At 39.2% G+C, this 25,275-nt stretch overlaps 2 protein-coding genes across 4 annotated transcripts; one reads left to right on the forward strand and one right to left on the reverse strand.

Annotated features, from left to right (window-relative positions):
* Positions 1–426: 426 nt before the first annotated feature.
* On the reverse strand, positions 427–4,330 carry fmoda (fibromodulin a). The gene is made up of 6 exons (XM_040029343.1): positions 4,140–4,330; positions 3,208–3,597; positions 2,460–2,582; positions 2,220–2,360; positions 1,869–2,136; positions 427–1,572 (listed from the first exon to the last, which is right to left on the reverse strand). The coding sequence occupies exons 2-6, from the start codon at positions 3,568–3,570 to the stop codon at positions 1,421–1,423; spliced, it is 1,047 nt and encodes a 348-aa protein (XP_039885277.1). The 5' UTR covers positions 3,571–3,597; positions 4,140–4,330; the 3' UTR covers positions 427–1,420.
* Positions 4,331–4,578: 248 nt separating this feature from the next.
* zgc:113307 (uncharacterized protein LOC553753 homolog) lies at positions 4,579–20,965 on the forward strand. Of its 3 annotated transcripts, none has more exons than XR_005695443.1 (5): positions 4,579–4,944; positions 17,674–18,005; positions 18,159–18,483; positions 18,769–20,042; positions 20,125–20,237. XR_005695443.1 is itself a non-coding variant. In XM_040029325.1 (5 exons), the coding sequence occupies exons 1-5, from the start codon at positions 4,920–4,922 to the stop codon at positions 20,274–20,276; spliced, it is 1,152 nt and encodes a 383-aa protein (XP_039885259.1). In that variant the 5' UTR covers positions 4,681–4,919; the 3' UTR covers positions 20,277–20,965. The 3 variants fall into 3 exon arrangements, 1 of the variants encoding a protein (XP_039885259.1); XM_040029325.1 differs by having other exon boundaries at positions 4,681–4,944; positions 18,769–19,086; positions 20,125–20,965; XR_005695444.1 differs by lacking the exon at positions 4,579–4,944 and adding an exon at positions 13,167–14,807.
* The last annotated feature ends 4,310 nt before the right edge of the window (positions 20,966–25,275 follow it).

The raw sequence follows: 25,275 nt of genomic DNA on the forward strand, positions 1-25,275 counted from the left end.
CTGGGAAACCTTGAGTTTTTATTATTTAAGTTGTTATAAGGAACCATTTGAGGAATAGCTACAAAAACTTTCTCCTCGGATCCCAGATCAAAGTTTATGTCAGCTTGATTGAAAGCATCCTTCTGTTCAGTACCTCAGTATCATTTGGTAACATGACCAGGGCAATTAGAAACAAACGGAACAGGATCGTTAGAACTGCTGGTAAGATTATCGGTCAACAACAAGATTCACTGGATAAGCTGTATCAGTATGTTGTCTTAAGGAAAGTCTGGTTTATTGTTGCTGACCGTGAACACCCTCTTCATTCTGACTTTGAATTAAATCCCTCAGGATGATGCTTTTACACAATAAAAGAGAGTCAGTTCATACTTTTGACTGATCACCTCAGTATTGCATTTCATCACTGGCTGATCAATATAGGACAAAAATGACACAGATCTTTATTAACTTTATTTATTCTGCAATGGGTTCATGAACAAAAACCCTTTGTCAGGATAATAATTAATCCATGCATTGATTACATAGATCCTAATTCACAGACCACGAGCCCCACGCATGTCTGATTTACTACAGTACGATATCCATTTTTTTTCTCATGGAACAGAGACATTTTCTGTTTCTCTGAGAAAATTTCACTGTGCAAAAAGACGATCTTAAACAGAATCAAGCTGTCACAGCATTTTTCTCTCAGCAAGATAAACTAATGTAACCAAGTGCAATAACATATTCTCATGCAGTAGACACCATAATAATGTTTTAGTATTCTACATATGATCTATATTTGAAATTATATATTTCACAGTATACAAACCATTATTCATCACCTTATTATACAAAGCAATAAAACACATGGAGGAAGTCCCGAAAAGTTGATTCTATTCATCTGGACGTAGCGTCACCAACCTGTTTATAAGGTTGGGGACGCTACGTCCAGATGAGACTGAAGAAGTCACTTGAATGAGTGACAAATGTTTCTCCCACTAAAAATGCTACGTCCACATGAACAAAATCAACTTTTTGAGATTCCCCTACATGGATGATTGAGCATGCATTAAGACACGTGGAGGAAGAATCATTACAGCCCAGTATGCTGTAAATAGGATGAAGGTCAGAGAACCATTCCTGAATTTCATTCAGGTTCTGTTGTTTTTTTGTGATTAAAGGCTCATTTATCGTGTTTTATCCTTGTAAATCTGAAATTTCAATACACAAGAAAAACCAGGCTTTCATTCTTTCTTTCTTTCTTAACTGGAGGAATTTCTAGTAAAGCTCACAGTGATGCTCTCTGCAATCACTAATAACTAACTCACTACCTGCTGTAGATATCAACTTATATCTGCTGTAATCTGTTTAAAAAAAAAAATAGTCCTGCTGTAGGTGCATGTGGTGAACTGAGTCACAGACTGCGTTGTGCACATGCTTAGATCTCAATTTCAAGAACCTGGCGCAGACAATGGCTCACGTCGGTGGGGATGTCCACAAGACTGAGCTCATTTCCGTCCAGTCGCACCATTAAGAGTCTGGAGAAATTCGTCACGTCCACAACACTGCAGAAGCTACCCACAGTAAACTCTACAGGCAAGGGAAAGAGTGGAGACAGCGATGAGTTTACTTTCATGCAAAACTGTAAAATGGCAGTATAACTGTATAAATCACCTCAGGAAAAGACATGTCCAACATCTCATTTCTCAAAATCCAGCAAACAACTTTTTGTTCTCGTTTAATCTAAGTGTGCATGAAGTGGCAGTACATATACGATCATGAACTTTCTTATTGTGAAATCAACAAAACTGGCTTAAAGGTAGAAAACTGCATGGTAATGTAGAGCATGACGATTAAAAAAATGATTTCTTCAAAGAAACTCTCACCTTTGATCTGATTGGCTTGCAGGTAAAGGTATTGCAGCGTGGTGCTAACTGAAGGAATTCTCTCCAGTTTGTTGAAGCTCAGGTCCAGCTCCACCAGCCCAGACACGTTAAAGGTGTTAGCGGGGATGCCTTTATTTGTTAGCAGGTTATGCGACATCCTAAAATACTGTAGCTGAGAGAAGAGGCTCAGGAATCCCTCGGGTATAGAGTCGATGGCATTGTACTCCAGGTAGAGCTGATGCAGGTATGCAGGGAGCGGAGCTGGGACCTGGGACAGTGACACACCATCTCTGAACGAGATTACCTTGGTTGCTTAATAATGCGTTTAGAAACAAACAGATAAACAATTACCTTTGTCAACTTGTTGCTACTGAGGTCAAGCAGTGTGAGGGAGTTCAGCCCCTTCAGTGACGAGCCCACCTCTGAGAGAGTATTATCATGAAGGTACAGGATAGTGAGGTTATCCATTCCCTCTAGGTCTGCAGGTGACACCTAGGTAAAAGTGGCAATAGCCGTAAAGCATATCGTAATGTCTCAACTGATGTTGGACTAAAACAGGAGGGCTGTGAATGTGAATTTTTGAAGATTTACCTTCTCAATCATGTTGTTATCCATTCTCAGGTCTCTCAGGCAGAGGGGAAGGTTTGAAGGAATGCTGGTCAAATTATTGTATTGTAGATATAAACGCTCAAGTTCCCCCAGCTTCACAAATGCCTGCAAAATGATCAAGATGAGCAGGTATAAAACCCAAAAAGAAAAATCATGCTAAATTATGTGGTGGTTTTACAATAAAAATGATGAAAGGGGCCTTTTCAGAGCACAGATGCATTATTGTCGGTTGTGATATTGAAATGATATTACACTACATCTTTTTATGTGTTTGCAAACGACCGGCTAAGTTTCAACTAGCATTCAAACTGATGGTTACAGTGCAATTTTGCTTGTGCCTGAATGTGTTTTTCAGTGTGTTTCACTGGAGAAAGAGACTTTATGCTGAGGGTTGTAGACCACAAGGTCTGTGGCTCTGATGTAGCAAGCTGCTGTCTGGTTTAGTGTGAGCATGTGCTCTGCTGATCACACTGCTTTACCCATACATGTTTCAAATTATAACAAGTTTATTATATGATGACAGAAAACTAACCACAATATTTATTCATGTTTTTTCCCCCTTTTGGTTTCTTCTTTTCTTTAAAAAAACAGATAACACAGGAAATTAACTTGAGGATTAAGAACAGACAGCAATAAAAGAAAACCGACTCGGGCTGTTAGACACCTGTCAGGCATTGTACCGCTATTTATAGTGATGTGTGTCTGGATGTGCCTATGACTACGTGTTTACCTTCTTGCCAATTGATTCAGATGTCAGCTGGTTGAAATGCAACATAAGCCACACCAGATTGGTTGCATTGCTTAGAGCCGAGTCAGGCAAAGATGTGATGGCATTGTGTTGAAGATACAAGTATTTGATATGGGAGGGAATCGGTGGCACGGTGGTAAGGCCTCGCCCATTACAGTACATAGCAACGGGGAAGGAAGAGGGGCAGTCACACTCGTCAGGACACGCCGACACACTGTATGCTCTGTCTGCATACTGGGAGCCATAAAAGTATCCTTGGCTCTGCCAGTAATTTGTCCAGGAGTTCCATCCATGGCAGAGAACGAGGGGAATCAGGGCAGACAAAAGGAAGATCACCACACGCATGATGGACGGAAGTCACTCAAATCTTAACTGTAATGTAACACAGGGAGAACAGAGGGACATGCAGTGGTATTAAAAAGGCCAAAAAATAGAAAAAGTTATTCACAAATCACCAAAATGTTCGAGATTTATAATCTTACAGATGTTTTAGAACGTTTTGAAATGCTCAAACATGTGAAATTAGACATTTAAAAGAACAAAAAAAAATCTTTCAGAAGTATAACTGCCAACTTTAACTAAATCTGTTATTCTTCTGTCCTACTTAGGTTTAAGGTGCAGTGCAGGCATGGACTTCATTTGGAAATATAGCTGCCTGCAGGCAGCCACATTCTTACTGGTCTTAGTCCACAGGGAAACTCAGAAAAGCCTTTCCTGGCTTTCTTAAGCCTTCCATGAATGCCAGTTTTGTAATATTCACTCTGTTACCTTAAAAATTAAGGTAAAACATTCCGTGATTATTTTTCCAAAATTATTCTACCCTTACTTCTCATTTAGCCTTGTATAAATCTCAATTTAAAAGAAAACAAAAAGATTTCACACACTTGCATGCACACACAAACACACACACCTACCCGATCAAAGGCACTGGCCCTCTTGTCCCCCGCTCTCTCTCTGAGTGAGTGTGCTCAGGACTGCAGGGTGCTCTGACACACACTGTATGAAAAGTATTTTCTCCCCTCCCTGCTCTCCGTTCCGTCATGCTAGCCCCCTCCACACCCGTCTGTCTGTTCTTGTGCTTTTGATTACTTCCACCCCCTTGTCCAGTTGCCCGCACCCCATTGCATTTGGTCGGGAATGGCCCACAGCCCACTCTGAAGCCTTTTTTCTCCCCCTCCAGTGTGAATGATGTGAGACGCAGTGGCTTTGAGGGATTGTTCCCATCTGCGAGCAGCACATTCAATCCCTCCGTTTCCTCATTTCAAGTGACCCCCTCTCTTTCTTCACAATAAAGGGTAGAAAAATAAAAGTCATACATAAGTGGCAATGATAAAATGATCCAACTTTGGTTCATACGGTGCAAATGCAAATACCTGTGAAAGACTAAAATGAGTAAGAACTTGATATTACATATACTTTTGCTGTAGCACTGCAAAGAAAGTGGAAGTTTTGTTATCGTAGTTTATTGCAGCTACAAACATAAAATCACAGGTGTGCTGTTAGCAGGTGAGACACTCACCAGCCAACTTCAATGTGTAATTTGGAATAATGAAAAGCTGGATAATTGGTTGTGTTTTTTTCTTCTTGCTGCTTTTTTTAGGAGGTCGTCATTACAGCTGGAATAACTCAAAGCAAGCATACCTTTATCAGCACACACCTGTGGGAGGTTTTATTGTGATCTGTGTGGGGAAACGATGCAGAGAAAGAAGTACAGCACAGGTCAGTTTTGTTGTAACAGTACACGGTAAAAACCTTGTTACGCCTTGCATGTGCTTGTTTTGTTCTTTCGTAGTTGCTTCAATGTGCTGACAAGTGTTTTTCCTGTGTTGTGTTGTAACGTGTAAGGCGTTGGTTTAAACATTATTAAACATAATAAGATAACCTTAAGACAGAACCTAGATGCCCTTCGACCTACATAAGTTTTGTTTCATTTTTTTTTACATGGGTGGACCCAACTCTTTCTCGTCTACAACAAGCTTACATCTTGTAAAGGGTTAAATGAAACCATGTGTGACAGTCTCTTTATGTTGTCTGTCTGGTTTCAATGTGGGCCTCTTATGTTCTCCAACTCAGCGTCCATAAGAACCAGTGTTTCTACTCATTTTCTGCCCTCTCCACATCTTTTCAATCATTGGTTATTCTGAACTTTTATCTCTTCTTTCTATCCCGCTTTTTCTCTCCTCCTTTGATGTAAGCTTGGAAGATCTATAATTTTTCACTAAAATATTATATTTACACATGCTGATGAAATCTCTGAGCTTTAACTATATGCATGGAAAGATTTTTTGGAAACACATGAAAATATAAACAGTTAGGTCCAATATTTGTTGGGAGAAAGACAAAATATCTGTAGTTTTGCCTCTGCTCACCACCACACTGGATCGCACAGTCAATGTGTAATTAAAGTTCAAACTTTCAGTTGTACTTTGGAGGGTTTTTCAGATGATTTGCATGAACTTTTTTCTTGCAGCTTGCTTCAGGTCATTATCCATTTGCACTGTGGAGCTCTGTCCAATCAGTTTTGCAGAATTTGACGCAATCTGAGTTGAGAGTATAGCGTTGTATACTTCAAAATTATTCTGCTGCTTATATTAGCAGTCACATCAGCAATAAAAACTAGTGACCCGGTTCCACTGGTAACTATATTGACGTTATAACGCTGCCTCCGCCATGTTTGACATATAATGTGGTATGATTTGGGTGATGAGCTATTATTTACGGTGGCCCCTAGAGACAAAGCACGTACAAACTCCAAAACACTTGCAAACTCCAAAACACTTGCAAACTCCAAAACACATGCAAACTCCAAAACACTTGCAAACTCCAAAACACTTGCAAAATCCAAAACACTTGCAAAATCCAAAACCAGTGTTGGTCAAGTTACTTGAAAAAAGTAATCAGTAACTAATTACTGATTACTTCCCCAAAAAAGTAATCCCGTTACTTTACTGATTACTTATTTTCAAAAGTAATTAATTACTTAGTTACTTAGTTACTTTTTAAAAACATGATTTACAACCTGAAGAGGTGATAAAGCGATAGATCTTTCAGCCCAATTCTACTTTTTCTGCATAATCCATCATACAAAATGTAATCAAATGGAAATGTGTCTTTTTTTTAACTTGTTTTATCAGTTTTAATCTTTTAACTTTATGCATCAAGCAAAAATTTAATTATATGCAACATTCGTTGACTTGAATAAATTAGTTTAACATTTAAACCTATTTTCTGCACATTCCAGCATATAAAATAGAATATTTTTTGTGTTTACACTCAGTCTTTCAAATAGATGCAAGTAAAACACAGCAGAAAATAAATAAAGTCAAAGACTCAGCGGTCCTTTTGCTCTATTTTCACCTGTAAAGCAGGACTGGCGTAGGCGGAGGTTTACCCTGGTGCAGGTGTGCTGCGGTCAGTTGAAGAATCCGCGAGTTTCTCTGTGAATTTCCCATTACGTCGTTGCGCACTTGGTGCTTGTTTAGGGGTTTTTTTCGCTGTAAAAAGAAGTTTTCTTCCCACGCACAACGGACGCTAATGTTTTTGTCACTTTTTATGGAATCAAACTCAAAGTAAGGTCAGTACTTCCACGCTTTAAACGCTGCACGCTCATACTCTCTCCCACAATCGATATATGATCCATTGTTGATCTGCACACAGCTGTTGTCACTAACGGCGCACTCGCTTACGTCACTGTCGTGAGACATTCTCACAAAAAAATCACGGTTTTAGTAACGCAGTAAAGCAGGGTTCCTACGGGAAAGTAACGGTAATCTAATTACCGTTTTTGCAGTAGTAATCCCTTACTTTACTCGTTACTTGTAATCAGTAATCAGATTACAGTAACGCGTTACAAGTAACGCGTTACTGTCCATCTCTGTCCAAAACACATGCAAACTCCAAAACACATGCAAATTCCAAAGCACAACGGAAGTGCTCCAGGACGCTAGGGGCAGTGTTGAGCTCGATTTGCAAAATAAACGGCAAGTTTGTCTGTATGGGACGGTCTAGTCTCCGTCGCGCTTCCCAGGTTGCCTAGCAACCATGATACTAACCACTGGAAACGTGTCATACAACTTGGTTTGACAGAAATGAAGGAGAACATATTTTGTTCATTTGTTTGTTTGTTTCTACAAGAGCTTTGTGTGATTTGATAAGTATCTGAGGCTGAGACCACAGGACAGTAAAATATGATTTTTGGGCTTCATTTCTGTACTGAACAGTCATTTAAGATTAGTTAGTAAATAACAATTAGCTCATGTTGTTCATGGACTAAAGTCATATCACTTTGGTAATGTAAATATAATATGGCCAATATTATAGTTATTATATTAATCATTATTAGCTATTACAGCAGTGAACATGAACTCTGTGCCAAATACTGAGCCTCAGTACAGATTCAAGTTGCAGTTATTTATATGTCTTATCACCTTAAATCTTCACTCAAAGACAAGTGTCTTTGACAGTGTATATATAGGTGTATCATATATAAGAGACAAATGTTGTTCCTTCAGTATGTTGGCATTACTAAATTTGGCTCATTGCTTACATATATTTATAAAAAGAAAATGTACGAGCTGTGAAAACTGTTTCTGATAGAATGAAGAGTAGACTGATATATGAATCATTCCTTTATTGGGTGAGAAAATCAGACCATGTCATAACTGCTTTAAGTCATACAGAATAGATATCAGGGCCTTAAACAGGCTGACTTCTGCTAAATGGGTCAAACTGGGCAGAAAGTAAACAAACACATAACATCCTTATAGAATATGATGTAACACTATAGATCAACTTAGCTCAGAATATATAAAGCATATAAACAATTACAGCAATATGATGCAACAAACACAGCAGTACTACTAATCCAAAATACTCAAAGCTTCATAGAACTGAAACAAACATTTATTTTTAGCTCCATTCTGCTGCTGATACATACTTTAGGTTTCTGAATGTTAAACTTGTTGCTGCCTTTCATAGTGTGTAACTTGAAGGTCCTGAGTACTTTCTCCCACACTGAAAACACTGGGATGATAACATTATTTGAACATTACCTAATAAGACTGATTCAGGACAGACAGTTATGTTAAACTTTCCTAGCAGTCCTTCACAAACAGGGAACAGTCTGTCTATTCTCTCCATCTGTCAGCTGCTGCTGGCTCTTCCTCCTCCTCTTCCTCACACACTGCTGAGTTTGTCCTGATGGATCATCAGGGGTGCAAAGCCTGACAGACGATGTGCAGCAGTGGGTCCCTCAGTCTGTCCTCACTCTGGACACTTGCAGTTGTCACGCATGGAAATCAAATGTGTGATAAGCTGCAGGATTCAAAGACAAGTGTAACTTATAAATACATGTTCATACTTTTATTCCACAATCAGAGAGAAAGAAAAAGAGAGAGAGTGTAGGACAGACAGACAGATGACAATCATAGTCTCATCTGTCCATAGATTTGTTTGCAGAGCTATCCGGTTCTTCAGTCTGACGTCACTAGCCATGTCTGGACCTAAACTCCGCTGCAGGTCCATATATCAAACGATCACTATGGCATTACTGAGAGTTGAAAAACTGTCTAAAGTCTTTCATCTTTAATAAAATGATCAGCGTTCTGCTCTACCAGGTGTAACAATTGAGTTTAACATCCAGGCATCCATGAAAACGGAATTTATGACATTTAACGGAGTTAAAAGTTAGCAGGGAGTTAGCTCGCTAGCTTCTATCTAAATACAATATAGCATGTCCTGACTGCGGGGTTTTGGAAACAAATTAAAACGTACAGCTCTGTTATCACTTCCAGCATAAATGAAGACAGAAAACTAAACAGCAGTGACGTTTGTAGGGTTACTGAAGTTGGGCTAGCTGGTATATAATGATGTGCTACGTGACCGCTAGCGACACAGCTATGTTAGCATAATATAAACAAGCTAACTTTTTTTCCACTCGATAAAAGTTACCGTGAGTGTTCTCGGTGGTCAGGAACAAATGTAATCGCATGGCAGGATGCTGTAAAAGGACCAAACTTCAGCCAGGAGAACAACTGAGATAATCCATCCACAATACGAGGTTAGTCATTCATATACTGCTGCATGGGCTGGGCTGTCGTTACATCCTAAGGTTTTAAAAACTGAGCTTAAATAAATGATTAGCGGTAATAAAAGCAGAGGGAGGTCAACAGTGATCACTGACTGTTTTAGGAGCTTTTTGAGATTAAATAGAAGAAAATACATAACATTAAACATGTTAACAACACAAAAGCCATATTAAACACAGACTACTTTAGGCCCGGAAGTAGGATTCGTCACGTCATCACTTAACAATCGGATGCCGACTCATTTAGATGTTTTCTAGCAACATATAATCTGGCCTTCGTGTTCATGAGTGGAACCAGTGATTTGTTGTAACGACAGACGTAAATTGACTTAGCAGGCTGTTATGAGAGCGAGCAACCTCCACAAATGCAACAAGTCAAGGAATAAGCTTTGTTTTGTATCACATCTAACATAGCAACTATTGAACAATCTGTACATGTTGTCACATTCAGTCTGACTCTTTTTAAGTCAACATATTTCCCAAAATGATAATTTTGCAATCCATTTATGTAGCTTTTAGAGACTCATCCAGAGTCTGTCGGCTGTTCTTCCTGTAGCCATTGCATCTGACAGTAAAAAGCTTTATGAATCAAAAAAAAGGGAAGAAAAAGGTGACCAGATGTCCACATTGCATTACATCTAAGCCAAAAGTTTCTTCCCTCTTTCTTTTTTGTCTGCAGGCATCCACAGACAGATGTAGCATTGGCAAAATGTTTAAGCAGTCATATTTGTTCCTGTAAAATGTTTTAGTTATTTATTTGATTTTAAATATTTCTCTTAAAACATCTGAGGAGTTGTGTTCAACACCTGTGAAGTGAACCAAGAGACTGATAATCAACAGTCAAACCCTAACATGATGTTATAAGGTTAATAACTCTTGAAATACTGAAATCTGCTTTTATGAGATTGTTAGGCAGATAAAGTTGTGTGACTTTTGTGTGCATGCGTGAGACAAAGATAACCTTTCTGTCCCACGGTATGACACATTCTCAAGGTTACCAGCAGCTACCCTTGAAAGTGAGGGAAATGACTCAAGGTCTTCAAAGTAAAAGGGTAATCTGGACTTTGAGGAGCCGCAAACATGTCCAACCCCCACCCATGTCCCCCCGTCCCCAAACTGGGTCATGAGCAGCACTGAGCTAGAACCTAACCCTTCTAGCGCAGACTGTGAATGCCTGCTAATTTCTTCTTGTGCAAAAAACCAAAGAAATACCAAGAAACCAAAACACTGACAAAGAGATATCAGACAAGCCAAACGCCAGGCAGAAGTAACTGCAAAAATACACACGGACAACACACTAACTTCTTTTATCTCCAGCATGAAGTCAAACAGGAAAAACGCAGTTTGTTTGCAGCACGTTGCTTAAAATGAGCCAAAGTGCTCCGTTACATATGTATGGCAGTCAGATGTTCTCCCCGCTGGCTGAGGTAGAGATTCATGCGGCCCTCATAAATTTTTGCACTAATTAAAAAAAATCCTGTGTTTAACTGATAAGTAAGACGTGATGTTAGGGTTCCTGAAAAAGAAAGTATGGAAGAAGATAATAAAACAGTAGAGACGATAAAAGATTCACTACAGAATTCACTGCTACTTGTGATGCATTTTTTTCTTAAACTGCATAGTTTGCACATCTCTGTGTTTCTCATTTCCTGGACGCTAACCTTAACCTTTACATGCTTCACCTCATCCCTAATGATACACACACTCACACGAGCAGCATTAATAGCTCTTCTCAAGCATCCCTGATCTCCTCACTCCCTGCACTCCACTCCAAATATAGCTGCTTCTAACTTTCCTCTAACTGTCCTCCACACAGTTCCAAATGCTGCATAAAATAATAACTGAAGGAAATTTACACTTAATAAAAATACTCTCAATTTCAAGGTGTTATGGTCTACTTGGACAAAGGGACTCCTTAAGGTAACTTGAACCATGGCACCCTAGGGCACAGGGGCAGCAAAACCATGCAATAGAAAGCAGATGTATACACACACATACACACATATAGATACATGCGTGCACACACACTTCCACATAAACCATAAATCACAAACAGATGTTTAAATTTACACCATGTCGGGATCCTCAGCCTTTTCTCATATGGATAAAACGCACAGCTCTTTAAGGAAGTATGTTATAATTACGGGCTTGAGCAAAAATAGAAGAAAAAAAGAAGAAGAAGAACAAGCAAAAACCATTTAACTTCTTAACATCTTGGCATAATTTGTTTTTCAACCAGTGTTAAATCTTTTTGAGTTACACTGAGAACAGAGGCGTTGAATCTGCACTGAACGGTGTCCTGGTGACTCAGCATAGCTGCCTGCATCTTGGACTCCAGCTGCAACATCTGGAGTCCAACACTGTGCTTTGGCCCATAAACCTGCGGGAAATTGTAACACTAAAAGAAAGAATATGTCTCCAAAAGAAAGTTATATGTCTTATAAGAACAACCAGGAGTTTTTGCCACATCATAATTCATCTGAAGTCTTTGAGTTGGTTATTTTTTTTCACATTGCTAATAAATCACATCTTTCAAATAGGCCTATATTTGATTTAGTGGAATTAATGCAGTATGTGTGCTTTTGATATGTGAGGAAAGAGAGCCCTCTAGTGTAAGTGATAGGAAATTTAAGGATGTGTTCAGGAAGCTGTTGAAGACAATCCAAGAGAAAGGTGAGAAAGAGGAAAGCAGAATCACAACTTCCAGCTCAAACTATGCTCTGGTCAGCTGATAACACCTTTAAAATAAACATGTAAAGCAGACAGTGTTAAACAATTGCACAAACTAGGTTAAAAAACATTATGAGTTTAGAATGAAGAAAGTAAAAACGTTCAAAAAACATCAGTCAGTGTTGTATTGTACATTCAGTCCCCTTGAGACTTACGCAGACATGGTAACGTACATTTACTCACAAACAGGACGGTAGCTGGCAGGGACAAAAGACGATGACTCATTAATGATGAAATTGAACAAGAGACTCCCAGTGAGTCACACTTCTACGATGACATTATACCTTTCGTCAGTGGTTTCATAAATAATCGTGTAATGATCCTACTGTAAACAACAGACAACTGTTGATCTGACTGTCTCATTGCATCACATCATAAAAAACTGTGATACAGTCTGAATAATAGTGATAGTAACAATAATAATAATCTAGGATTATGATGAATAATGTGTGACATTATTTGTATCTAGTTTAAGAGCACTTCATTAAGCAAGGTGAAATTTCAAAACACTTACTATTTAATCTTATTAAATCCATTGTCAGTACTTAAAAATACTCACATGAATCCTTAAAATATAATGAGTGTAAATGGAAATGTGAGCATTTCTACTCTTCTAAAAGAAAGGAGATTTAAAAAATATGCTGAACTTGTGGGGGTTTTTGGGGGGGGGATGTTTGCACTGTGATTACACAGTGTTATTGTCACAGTTTGGCAGTTTGGAAGGCAGGAAGTGGACCCCAGTGCAGGACTTAGAAGATAAGACTTCGAACTCAGCTTTACTTTACAAAAAACTCTAGGAGAAAAACACAGGGAGCACGGTGCAAGGAAACACATACCATGTGGAGAAGACACAACAACAAACAGACAAGACTCAGACAATAAATACACACCAGGTAATTAGGAAGATGGGAAACACCAGGGAACACCGCTGGAACTCATTGGGGAGCAAGACAAGGGAAGCAAAATTACACACATGGCACAAGAGACGGGAGACTAACAAAATAAAACAGGAAATAAATAAACACAGATTCACAGATTCAAAGACTTGACAAGAAGGCACGGGGGACGCTGGAGAAGCATGAAAACTGAAACAAGAGATAGAATACAAACTCAAACACAAAGACACAGAGGAAATGAACCAATGAAACAGCAAGGGAGACATAGCTGAACGGGGAGACAAGACTGCTTCGACACAGGAAAACAGAAGGACCAGATAGGGGAATATGGGAAGACAAAGGACAAATGCTGATGTCACTGGGACACCAAGGAACACAGAAGGGAACTAACTAGAACCAACCTGCATGTCAAAAGTAACAAAAATGACAAGAACAGAAATCCGAGGAATATACTGAGTTCATAAAGAGCCACAAACAAGATTTTTAAACTTTAAAACACAGTGAATAAAATTAAAGCCACCACTCAATAGTAAATAAATATCAACATTAACTGGGACAAATAGTGAAACACTAATGACTAGCTAAATATAAAAACAAATTAAAGGCAATAAAGAATAAAGGTGAATATAGGTAGGTGAACATCGGTAATCCACAAAATGTGATCGAAATATTAACTGCAGAAAACTTAGAACCCAGGGTTTTATAATATCGCATTCAAAATCACGTCCTCGTGCACCATTTTCAGCAGGGTTTCTCCTCTGAGGTGTGTCAAAATGTAATCCTTCATCTTGAGTGGAAGTCGTAAGGAGGCAAAACTGATCGTGCTTGTGTGGCTGTGGTCTTTTCAGAGCAGCTGCGTGGCAAACACTTCCGATCATATATAGTTTCTGCTGAGTGCAGAGTGAACGTGGACGGTCGTATTCCTACCTAGCGTCATTTCCACTGGTCTTGTCGCTAATTGTAATTTATACTTAATAAAAGCTTACAATGGTGTGACCGGAATGAACACTTAAAATCTGTTACACTTGTCCACACGGTCAAAATAAAGTTTGGATGAGGTGTTTTTGGTTAAAGAACATGTTCTTGTAATTCTCCATGGTTAAAGTGAAATGATCCATCCCCTCTAATACATTTTGAAGCCCACATGAAGGATTGTGATTCTCCGTGGTTTCTCCTAGAGGGAGCTCTTTGCATGATGTGATCAGGAGATCATTTTGCCTGCTTCTTCCCCACTGCCTCTTCTCTCGCAGCACAGCAGTAATATATTGCAGGAAAGGAATGTGGGATCGTTTTCTTCTCTTTTGGTCAGCTGTTTTCAAGAAGCTCTTTCCTTCAAACACACACACACACACACACATTTACACATACGCGCGCATAGGCACACACAGAATGGTCTCTTTGGCTCCCCAGGTACTTTGTAGCTTAATTGCCTCTAGACAGATCACATACTGTACCCCCACCACACACACACACACACAAACACTCTCTTTCGAGGAACAATAACATATACAATTTGCATGCTGATCAATTCAAATCCAGTTTCCTCTCATTTCCCCCCTCCTTGTGCTTCTTTAGCGTACCTTCTCAGATCTTTTTGTGCGTCTCTGCAGGCAAACACGTTTCCACTAAATGTACCGCTGTTACTGCGGGCTAATACAAGAGGAATGGAAGAAGTGAGTGTGGGAAGTTTATGAAGGAGGTCTGGTAGCGTTTGAAGCAGAGGAATGTGTCAGACGGGGCATATGCCGCCGGTAGCCTGAAAACATATACACATGCACACATCCCGACACACACTCATTCAAAGATCCCAAGGGTTTCATCACTGAGGATTTAGGACAACCCGTCTCCGTTTGTATCTCCTAAACAAACAGGTAAGTTTGTGGTTAGATTCTAGTTTACCCCATTTCCTCTTTCTGCATTGAAGGCAAAACTGGAAATGATGAAAATCAGACTGTGTGTTTGTTTAGTTACAGTAAATCTCTTGGCAATGCTGCACTGTAAGACTCTAAGGGTGGAATGCAAATGCAACATTGCAACCATGCAGATCAAATCAAACTTCCTGATGTTGCAAACATTTCTTACAAATTGCTATCTTATACGGTAACTTGATGTGTAATTGCGCATGCATGTGTAGGTGTGTCTGCATATGTGTGTGTGTGTGTTTGTCCTCTTGTGCACTTTATGTGAAGGTAGGAAAATTAATTCTTCTGTCTCAGATTCAATCAGTTTGAATTCGAAGAAATGTGCAAGCAAAAGCAACAATCTGCACACGTGGTGACTGAAAACCGTGTCACATACTTTTTCATTCATTTTATTCTATTTTACTTTAATTTCATCCTGCAAGAAAAATATTCACACAGACGATTTCACACAGAAATTTATGTTTAACTTTTGAAGCTTCAGTTGGATAAAAGTAATTCATTTTCACATTGAACAGTTTAGTAATCAGAGATTGAAGTGAAGCACATGCTTCACTTGAGTACAAGTACAGATGCATTCATTAAAAAATACTTTTACTCCAGCAGAAGCACTGATTGAGCTTCTTTACTCAAGTAAAATTGAAAAAGTACTGGCTTTGAAATGTAATCAAAGTACATGAAAATAGTTGAGGTTGACGATATTTCTGCCAGCTAATTTCTGCGAAGGAAACTGAAGCTCCTGCTGTATAAGGATAATAATAAAATGATATTATTAAATAGGAATTTAAACTTTATTTCAACCTAACTTTTAATTCTAATGAATGTGCTTAAACACTAGCTCTGTTTGCTCTTGCCTTCATTGTAGATGGGTGACTTTGCCTTCATGTGTAAACAGAAAAATGTGTAAAGTCAAGAGTTAAAGTGGGATTCAGTGGGTGTGGGAACCCTAAGCTAAGTTGCAGTGGTGCAACCTGAGAAAACAATCATTTAGAAACAAATCACAATAATTCATGTTGTGATCTCCAGTAGAATTTCTTTGTGTGCAGGCTGTGATTAGCTTAGTGTTGCTGCTACTTTTGTGGATTTACACAACCGAGTTCATCAAGATATCAGCAGATGTTTCACAAACTATTGAGGCTGATTTCCAACCCTAGATGCTACAAAACTGATGTAAAGGTGAAAATTAGTGAGTTAATTTCATCAGTTCAATTTACTGTTTACTACCCTTGTTATACCTTAACACTGACCATGAACACCACGGCTGCTCTGCAACACAATGCATCACTAACCAGCGTAGCCTGCACTAAACTGCCCAGTGTGTTCATGCAACTTTTAAATAACACAAAATATAGATCAAATTTGCTGATGTTTGTTGAGTTGATAGAAAAATTACGTTTCAAAATAACTGCCATGTTACTCCATTTATGCTCCTTGATCTTAAGTGAGGCTCATGATACTGAGGTACTGTGATCACAGCATATAAATATCAACACCAGATATACCACATTATCCCCCGAATACAGTGCTGTAAAAGATGCATAAATTATGTTGTTTTTTTGTTTTTGTTTTTGTTTTTTCCCCCCATTTCTTCATATGCAATAAGCACCTGTGAAGGATACCAACAGTAGAGATATTTCTGTTACAAACGAAATGAAAGTAAAAAGGTGTCAGAAAAACAAATACTCCAGTAAAACACAGATACCTAAATTCTTAAGTACGTGAACAAGTATTGGTATTTCATTCATTCCATGTCCAAGTCTTTTTAAAGAAACACTCAGGAAGTTTACACTCACACACTTCTATTAATTTGGTGAATTTAAGAGAGACAGATAGAACAAGATTAAACATGAACTGTCACACCAGTGGCTCCTTGAGGCTCTTCATTAAAACAGTGCAGTTTAGGAAGTAATGTTCACATCACATCCCGATTTGACCTTGCAATAGTTGGAGAACTTCCAAATATCTCAAGAGCTACATGTTAGACTTAGTATGTGAAATGTTAAAGTTCATGACTGCAAAATTTAAAAAAAAAAAAAAAAAAAAAAAAAAAAAACACTGAACAAGGTTTCTTTGGAAGGGATTTATGCAACAATGTCATTTTGGCAGACAGCACCAACGTGTAGATGTTTAGCCATAAAGTCCACCACTGCATTCAGCAAAAACCAGACACAACATATCAGCACAAACATCTCATGAAGGGTTTATGATGTGGACTTGTTTTGCAACCACAGGGATTGGGCACCTAGCAAACATGAGACCATCTGTCCGACACCTAAGGCCTGGCCCAAATTGGGTCATTTAACAGGATGATGATCCAAAGCACACCAGCGAATCTACAACAGAACACCCAAAATAGAAAAGAACCAAAGTGTTGCAATGGTGCAGTAAAAGTCCAGACCTCAGCTTGAAATGCTGCGGCAGGACTTCACAAGAGCTCCGCATAAATTAATGTATGCAAATCTTAGTGAACTGAAGCAACACTGTAAACAACACTGTGAGAGACTCATGAGGCCATACAGAAAATGCTACTGATTCATGGAGTGTGCTCAGTGTTTCAGATTACTAGAGTCCTTTGAAAACTTTCTTTTTCACATGATTGTGAAAAAAAAAGATGCTTTGGAGCTTATATAGTTGAAGCTTCTCCCCCTATAATCTATGATGGAGCTCTTATGCCTGGCAGACCATTCAAAATTAACACTTACAGGTTTGGCTTATGGACATATTGTTCCTTTCTAAGTAGTCGTACAGATCATGACTTGTAAAACTACTTGTCAAATCTATGATGGTGTTCAGGTTTTTCTTAATGTTTCATTTACAGCATCACACATCCCCCCAGCCATGTCCATGGCTCTTTTGTGCTCTGGCCTCCTCTTTCTGTTGAGTGGTTTTCAGTCTGCTTCAGGCACATTTGTAGCTGATATGGACTATGGAGGCGTTCCTCTGTGGATTAACCGCCTGCTAGGTGAGCCCAGTGTGCTGAGTCTGCAGGGGCGAATGGATCCAGCCTGGTTCCGGGCTAATAATCCGCAGCTCTGCCCTGAAGAGTGTGACTGCCCCATCCAGTGGCCCACAGCGCTCTATTGTGACCAGAGAGCTTTAGCACACATCCCTGACAGCCTGCCCGACAGAACTCAATACCTGTTTCTACAGGTAGGACAAACACTGTGTGCATGTGTTATCTTAAAGTGGTCTAGTGGAAACCAACTGAGGTTTCGCCTCAGTTTCCACTACAATATATTCTATATGCTTTTCATCAGTATTAAATGACAAAATTCCTCAGGTAGTGAATTGTATTCTTATCAGGGCAACAACATCTCAACCCTGTCCTCCTCCGTGCTGGCCAACGTTACTGGGCTTCGATGGCTCATTCTGGACAACAACCAACTGGAGAGCGACAACCTGACGCAGGACTCTTTGCAGAGCCAGACCCAGCTGTGGTACTTCTTTGCTAACCACAACCACCTGAGTTCAGTGCCCAGTGCTTTACCAGCTGGACTCAAACAGCTGCGACTGGCCTACAACCAAATCAGCAGCATCAACCCAGAAGCTTTCCAGAACTTGCATAGCCTAACACTGCTGCTGCTGCAGGGAAACAGACTGAATACCATCACAAAGGGAGACCTCAGAGGTAGCGTAATGTGTCATTTCCTTTTGTTTGTTCATGCACAATTTACTTTAAACACATATGGCTGGAAAATAAGAGAGAGCTCAGCCTGATACTGCTGACAAAAAAACAAACAGAAAAACAACTCGGTAATTAAAAGAAATTGTATTGTACCTAAACACTGCCAGGAAAGATAAGAATATTTTTACATGTTCATCTCACTAGGAAATGTTTTGTCCTAAAAACTATTTTAGCATCGGTGTTATGTTTTGCATGTTTGTGTGTGTGTGCATCACTTCTGTCATGTAGGTCTGGTCAGTCTGAACCTGTTGGACCTCAGCGGGAATTCATTTTCAACCATTCCCAGGCACTTACCTTCCTCCGTTGAGCAGCTCTATCTGTCAAACAACTCACTCACTGGACTGGATGAGGACAGTTTTGAGGGATTTCTCAACCTTAAGTATCTACGCCTAAGTCACTGTGGCCTGCAGAACCGTGGGGTCCACTCGCAGGTCTTTAACCACTCCAGCTTGGTGGAGCTGGACCTTTCATATAACAAACTCACTGCTATTCCCACAGTCCCCACCACCCTCCAGTACCTCTACCTGGAGGCCAATAAAATACAAGGTGAGGACTATACGTTCAGCAAAGCATGCACAGACATTGTAGAGGTGTTACTGACTTCACGTCTCCTAATATTTCATACATGTTACCATTCAACAACACAAAGCCCTGCTGTAATGGAGAAGAAATGTGGAAAGCTTTCACAGCCCATCCCATTTAAAAATGGGCGGCTCTCCTTGCTGTATGCAGACATGGGAGGGGCTGGGTTTGGATGGTGAGGCAAGTATGAAGGCAGAGGGACAGAAAGAGAGACAAGGAAAGAAAAGGAGAGAAAGGAGGGTGGAGGTAAGAATAGACGAGGGGATATTAATTGGTTAGACGTGTGGAAAGTGGAGCTAGTGAAAAACAAGTGAAGGGAGTGCTATGGCAACATCTGTGATGGATTCGAAGGTAAGAGTGCCAGATGAGCCAGAAGCACATGCTGTTCCCCTCTTCAGTCTCCGCTTTCCTCTCTCTCCGTCTGCTCCCCATCAGTTTGATTTTTTTGACTTTTCAGCCAAAACCTGACTCACATGACCATTTAGCGGCAGAGAACTGGCACGCAGTTTTGGTTCAGCCGTTCAAGTTTGCTCTCATTTCTGAATGTGTGATGCAGCAGACAGTGGGGCTGTGTACCAGCGAGACAGACAGACAGCAAAATACTTCCACAATAACATACACCTCATCGTCTAGCAAGCAGCCTGACTGCTACTGCAGTCTTTGGCTGCCAAAGCGCACACTCTGGCCTGAAAGACTTTTTACTACTGAAATGGCTCAGAGAAATATGAAGAGGGTGTTGTGGTTTCCTCTGTCTACATCTTTACTGCAGCACCTGTAAGATGGTAAATGCAGACTCTATGGGAAGAGGACGGATTTCTGCAGATTGCACAGTTCAACTTTGATCTCTGAACGTGACAAACACGTGGCACATGATGTGAAACTAGAGCTCTCCAGACTGGCTTGGTACCTATAATGTCTTGGTGAGACAGCATTAATCACATGGTTGTGACTGGTGAATAGAGATTATGAAAATAAAAATACCTTTCTGTCTGTTCACCACAGAGTTCAATGTGACCAGTTTCTGCAGCGAGGTGGGACCTCAGTCTTACTCCAAGATGAAGTTTCTACGATTGGATGGAAACAAAATATCCTACCATCAGCTGCCTCCTGACTGGGTGTTCTGCCTGCGAGTGCTTCAACGCATTTACGTCTGACTCCACTTTTCGAACACAAAACCAACACAGGGGTGCTCTATGTAACTGTCAACCCATCAAACCTCCAACCACGACTCAGCATTTCAATATCCATAATGTGAACTCTAACAGCCCAGCTTTAAAGCTTAAAACCAGAGAAGAGTCTGATTATGTGTTCAAATATGTAGATATGCAGCCAGGTGGTGGTGGTTAGAGGAAAACTGAGCTTCAAAAGATAGCAAAGCTTGAACTTAACCCTAAACCAGTGTTATTTATTGGTAATGACAGAGGTTCTGATCAAACCCTTTCTTATACTGCCACTGCAGCCTCGTGGCTTTCTCTCTTTTCCAAGTTCTGCATCATCAGGTTTTAAACATCTGTGTGTTATTAGTGAATAGGAACAGTGACAACCCATCTCATTTTTGAGTTTACTGAACGATGTGCTCTGGTTAAACTGAGATGCCCTTGGGCAAAGGAAGCATGTATGAATGGCAAAATTCAGTAGTTTTCCCAAGAGCGGATCTGACTCAGCTAGCTGCACCCTGTTTAACAGCCACACCAGTCTACATGTGGAGCTGGGTGGAAAATGAACATGACCTGAAGCATGCTTTGACTTTGTAAACCTCTTTATTGTTAGATTCTTTAAATCTCAAGTCAACATCTGATTCCCATGATAAATAAAATAAAACAAAAATATACATATACATATACATCACATGCGTACCTGTCTTTTTTTCAAATATACAAGCAAAAAATAAAAACTCAGTATGTATAAAATTTGTGATTTAATTTTTATGCAGCTACATCATGTCAGCAATGTAATAACTACAAACTGTCTATTTAAACTTTTCAATCTCCCCACAGTGATGTCAGACCTAATAAAGCCTAATGAGGAAAACACAGAATACAAATGCAGTGAAGACCACAGTCCTTGGGCTGTTTCTCGATACCTCGAAAGTACTTATTGCAATTAGACTGCCACTTGTGCACAACATTTCTGCACTCTGTTGTCATTTCCCTGTTTATTATGCGTCTAATCAGCTGATCAGAGCTGGTGGTGGTGAATAACCTTGACTGGCATAGATTTCAGTGAGGCGAAAGAAAAGATGTAAAGATGCCGATAGGTGTAAAACTAGTGTCTCGAGGCAGCTGGTGTTCTATTTGCACTGACAAAGTGGGTGCAATAATACTTTTCATTTTCTAGTTCTGTCACAGACTGCAGTGAATACTGAGAACTGTGTGGGAGTTACATTTGTAAAGATAAACACAAGGCCATCGACTCAAATCAGCACTGAATGTATGTATAATTGCGATTTTGGTATTTCCCCAGTGAATTATATACTGCTGACTATTATCAAATATTAATACAACTATTACTAATAATCTAAGATGAAGGAAAAGTATTTTCTAATAAGAGTCAGGTAGAACTCTCATAATCGTAATTTCCCTCATTTTCCAATCATTGTGAGACAGATCATTTCTGAGATAGGTGCGTCATCAGTTTAAGAAAATTCAATTTAATTCGGTAAAATAAGCGGGAAAGATTCGCTTAGCATAAGCAAAGATTTGAAAACCTGAACTAGATTTGACCAAAAAACAAAAACAGCACACGACATGATTTCTTTAAGCGAATAAAATGAATGTTTAATCATTATTAAAGTTTATAATACTTAAATACAGATTCTCAGAACTTTAAAAACAGTACTTGGGTTTGTCTTTTTCTCACTAAATCCACTACCATATTTTCCCAGTGATGCAATTTCTTCCAAACGCTGCATGTTTTTGATGGTCTGAACATACTTGTCCAATGTCTGGACCCACTTTTACCAGAGTCAGGAGTCACTCACACAGACTTCCTTTGAGGGATGAGCATCAACCATAAAAGAGTGTACAAATTTGTTCCAGTGACAACCAGCCGGCAGTCTGCTGGCTACGTATGAAGTCATGGTGGAAGGAGACAAAGTGAAGCAAAAAGCTTGCTGGTTCTGTGTTGCTGTTGAGGGACTGTAAACACAATACAAAACCACATCATGCTGTCTTAAAGTAACAGTTTAACATTTTCAGAAGCGTGCTTGATCACCTCCTTATTTTGAGTAACAGTCTTTTCAGAGCTGTGCTAATAGTTTCCACTTGTTTCCCTTGTTTTTGCTTCGTAGTTCATCAACATATTTAAAGTGACATCAGTCCTCTCATCTTTCTGTTATAAAAAAATCAAAGCTTTATTTCCCCAAATTTCCACATATATACTGTTAACATAGGAGGAGGTCAAATAATCTTACCTTCTGTGAAACTTTAAAGATGTCAGCAGTTCTACAATCAGCAGAAAATATATTGATCTTTTTTACCTCTTTTTGTTGTCACAAAAGTTGGGTTTAAACATGTAGGACTTGCTATGGCCATACCTGACCCATCCATCTAGCCCAATCTCCTCCCTGTGTAAACATGGTGGCTCTGTGATAAGATAACCTTATATTCACCTTTGGAAATAAAGCATTATAATTATAATATGAATAATACAGTTCGCTGTATTTACAGGTCTTAACTTGAAAGGCAGTCAGAGAGAGCACACCATCACTGAACCCAATAATCGACTGTTTTCTGACATATTCCTTCATACCGCAAAAGTGGTGGGTGATATAAAAAGTTTTTAAGATGTGGTTCTGAGTCTGTGTATCAAAGCTGATTTTGATAGAGATCTTGGTGATGTATCACCTAACTTCATATCTGGCAGCTATGATTAGCTGTGATGAATTTGCTAATGTTCTAATAATAAAGAGTGGAAAATCAGTGTATTGTTAAATGTCTTTTTTATGCAATCACTGTGAGTGATTAGAGTGCCTAATGCACTGACAACAGGAATTAAAGGCTTCCTCTTTTGCCCACGCTCCACCTCTCCCTTAACTTCTTGCTTGTAACCTGACAAAATGGTATTGTACATACTGCAACCTCCTTGGCAGATGTAATAACATGGTTGCACTAATGACCTATGGAGAGCAACTGCGGTAATAATCTTTACTTTTTTTTAGCTTATTTTTTCTGTAAATCACTCGCCCTCCCACACTTAAACCAGACCTCTAATGTATTCCTCATTTTCCGAACCATGAAGCATGATGATCATAAATAAGCCACATATTTATTGGAAGAAACTGCAATTTAAGGGGAACCACATTTAAAATATGGTGCATATTTTGTTAGAGTGAGCCATTAATAGTGTCTCTAAACCAACACCTGCACCTTCTTAGATGCAGGTGTTGGTTTGTGAGATTGCCAGATACAGAAGAGCTCACTGTGGAGCCAGATGACACGAGTTAACGCCCTAAAGGCTGCTTGAAACACCACTGAGAGAAGAATCAGCGACTGAAGGTGCTGTTGTTGGTGCACTGACTGCAAGTCACTGACGTGGCAAATGTCTTTCACTGCAAAATAATGTGTAATTTTTGCCTTTTCTACTTCCAGACTCACAGATTTGCTCAAAAGATGACCTAAACAAAGTGGAAAGATTGCAAAATGGATCTGGAAAAATACAAAAGCAGCTCTGTGTATTCATTTTTTTTCGGTTTCATTTTTGAATAAGTATTACATTTTGTAAAGAGACTGAAAGCTCATGTTTGTTTAGACTTTATTCATAGTCAGGAGTATTATCTTTACAACAGAACAAAACTCTGGCTGGTGAAATCGTTAAGGCTCTCACCATTCCTCTCTTCTGAACTAAACTGTGCCTTGGAAACCACCAGTCAAAACAATCTGCTATGAAGTTCCCTGTGGTGTCATAACAGCAACATAAAGAACTGCAGAGCTCAGGACGCTTCACATATCACATCCCCCTGCCCGCAAAACTGTCCCGTCAGGTGTTGGAAAAACTCGCCTCTTTGAATCTCCGATTTAATTCACTGCCGTCAATGATCTGTTTTACCATCGCAAATATTTCTGGATGGTTCCCAGCTGCTTCCTGATCTGTTCTCCTTCTTGATTTTGAGCTGCTAAGAAAAATATGTTAATGTAGGAACAGACTCCGAAGCCTTGGAGCAAGATTTCTCAAAGTGCTACAGAGTTTTATGACATTGTTTGTGTTGATTTTATAGTCACAGATTTTTCTGTATTAGTTCATTGTCACTGGCTCTAACCCATATTACACCACGTTCTCAGTGCCAAACAACAGAGAGACAGATGACAACTGAACACCGGAAATAGTTGAGAAATTAGCACCAAAAACGCACACTTCTCCCTCCCGTATTTGGCCGAGGAGAGTGAATATTGAACTTGAGTCATCGGACTCCACAGTCAAAAACTCAAATAAATGACAGCGTTGCATCAAGTATGCAGGAAGTGTGATAACGGGGCTTTTTGCTAATGTGTGAACAATGTGGAAACTAATGTTATCTCTAATTGTTATTTGTTGTTGTGGTGAAACTGTGGGTAGAAATGGCAATGCATTAGCGCAGGATGTTGTCTTGTTTCTTCAGATAATATTTAAACACTTGCTGTGTTGTAGCTGACAGCTCAGACCACAGTTCATTGCACGCGATTGCTATTATGGTTAACTGAAACTAAACTAAAAATAAGATTAGATAGATAGATATGAAATACCATTTTAGCTAAATTTTGAAAATGCAAAACACTTAAACTACTTAAACAAATCAATAAAAATGTCTCACTGATGAAGGTTTCATGGACGTCTCTTGCAAACAGAGTCATCTGCTTTTGAAAAAGTTCAGTGTTTTTATTGTAATACCTGTACTGAGTTTCAAAGATATTGCCTCTGGCATATGCCCTCCATACAATAATAAATAAAAAGACTAAAACTAATGCTGATAGTAATAAAAAAATTAACTAAAACTAAACATTTTACAACAACAAAAATGAAAGTAAAAGAAGAAAATCCATTCTGGAATCTGAAACTAAACTGAATTTTAAAAAAAAAATGAAATAAAAATCTAAACTAATTAGAAAGTACAACAGCTCTGATGGGTACCTCTGTTGAAGTTATACTTTTTTTTGTCAAACTGATGAAAATGAGCTA

Source organism: Simochromis diagramma, unplaced genomic scaffold, assembly GCF_900408965.1.
Source record: "Simochromis diagramma unplaced genomic scaffold, fSimDia1.1 OVJJ01000483.1, whole genome shotgun sequence".
NCBI lineage: Eukaryota > Metazoa > Chordata > Actinopteri > Cichliformes > Cichlidae > Simochromis > Simochromis diagramma.

Excerpts from the sequence above, each read along its gene's own strand:
- fmoda (XM_040029343.1), bottom strand. The coding sequence starts at position 3,570 with ATGCGTGTGGTGATCTTCCTTTTGTCTGCCCTGATTCCCCTCGTTCTC. Across the intron at positions 2,137-2,219 it reads GTAGCAACAAGTTGACAAAG|GTCCCAGCTCCGCTCCCTGC; the intron begins GTAATTGTTTAT and ends TCACTGTCCCAG. Across the intron at positions 1,573-1,868 it reads GCAAGCCAATCAGATCAAAG|AGTTTACTGTGGGTAGCTTC; the intron begins GTGAGAGTTTCT and ends CCTTGCCTGTAG.
- zgc:113307 (XM_040029325.1), top strand. The coding sequence starts at position 4,920 with ATGCAGAGAAAGAAGTACAGCACAG. Across the intron at positions 4,945-17,673 it reads GAGAAAGAAGTACAGCACAG|CATCACACATCCCCCCAGCC; the intron begins GTCAGTTTTGTT and ends TTTCATTTACAG. Across the intron at positions 19,087-20,124 it reads GGAGGCCAATAAAATACAAG|AGTTCAATGTGACCAGTTTC; the intron begins GTGAGGACTATA and ends TGTTCACCACAG.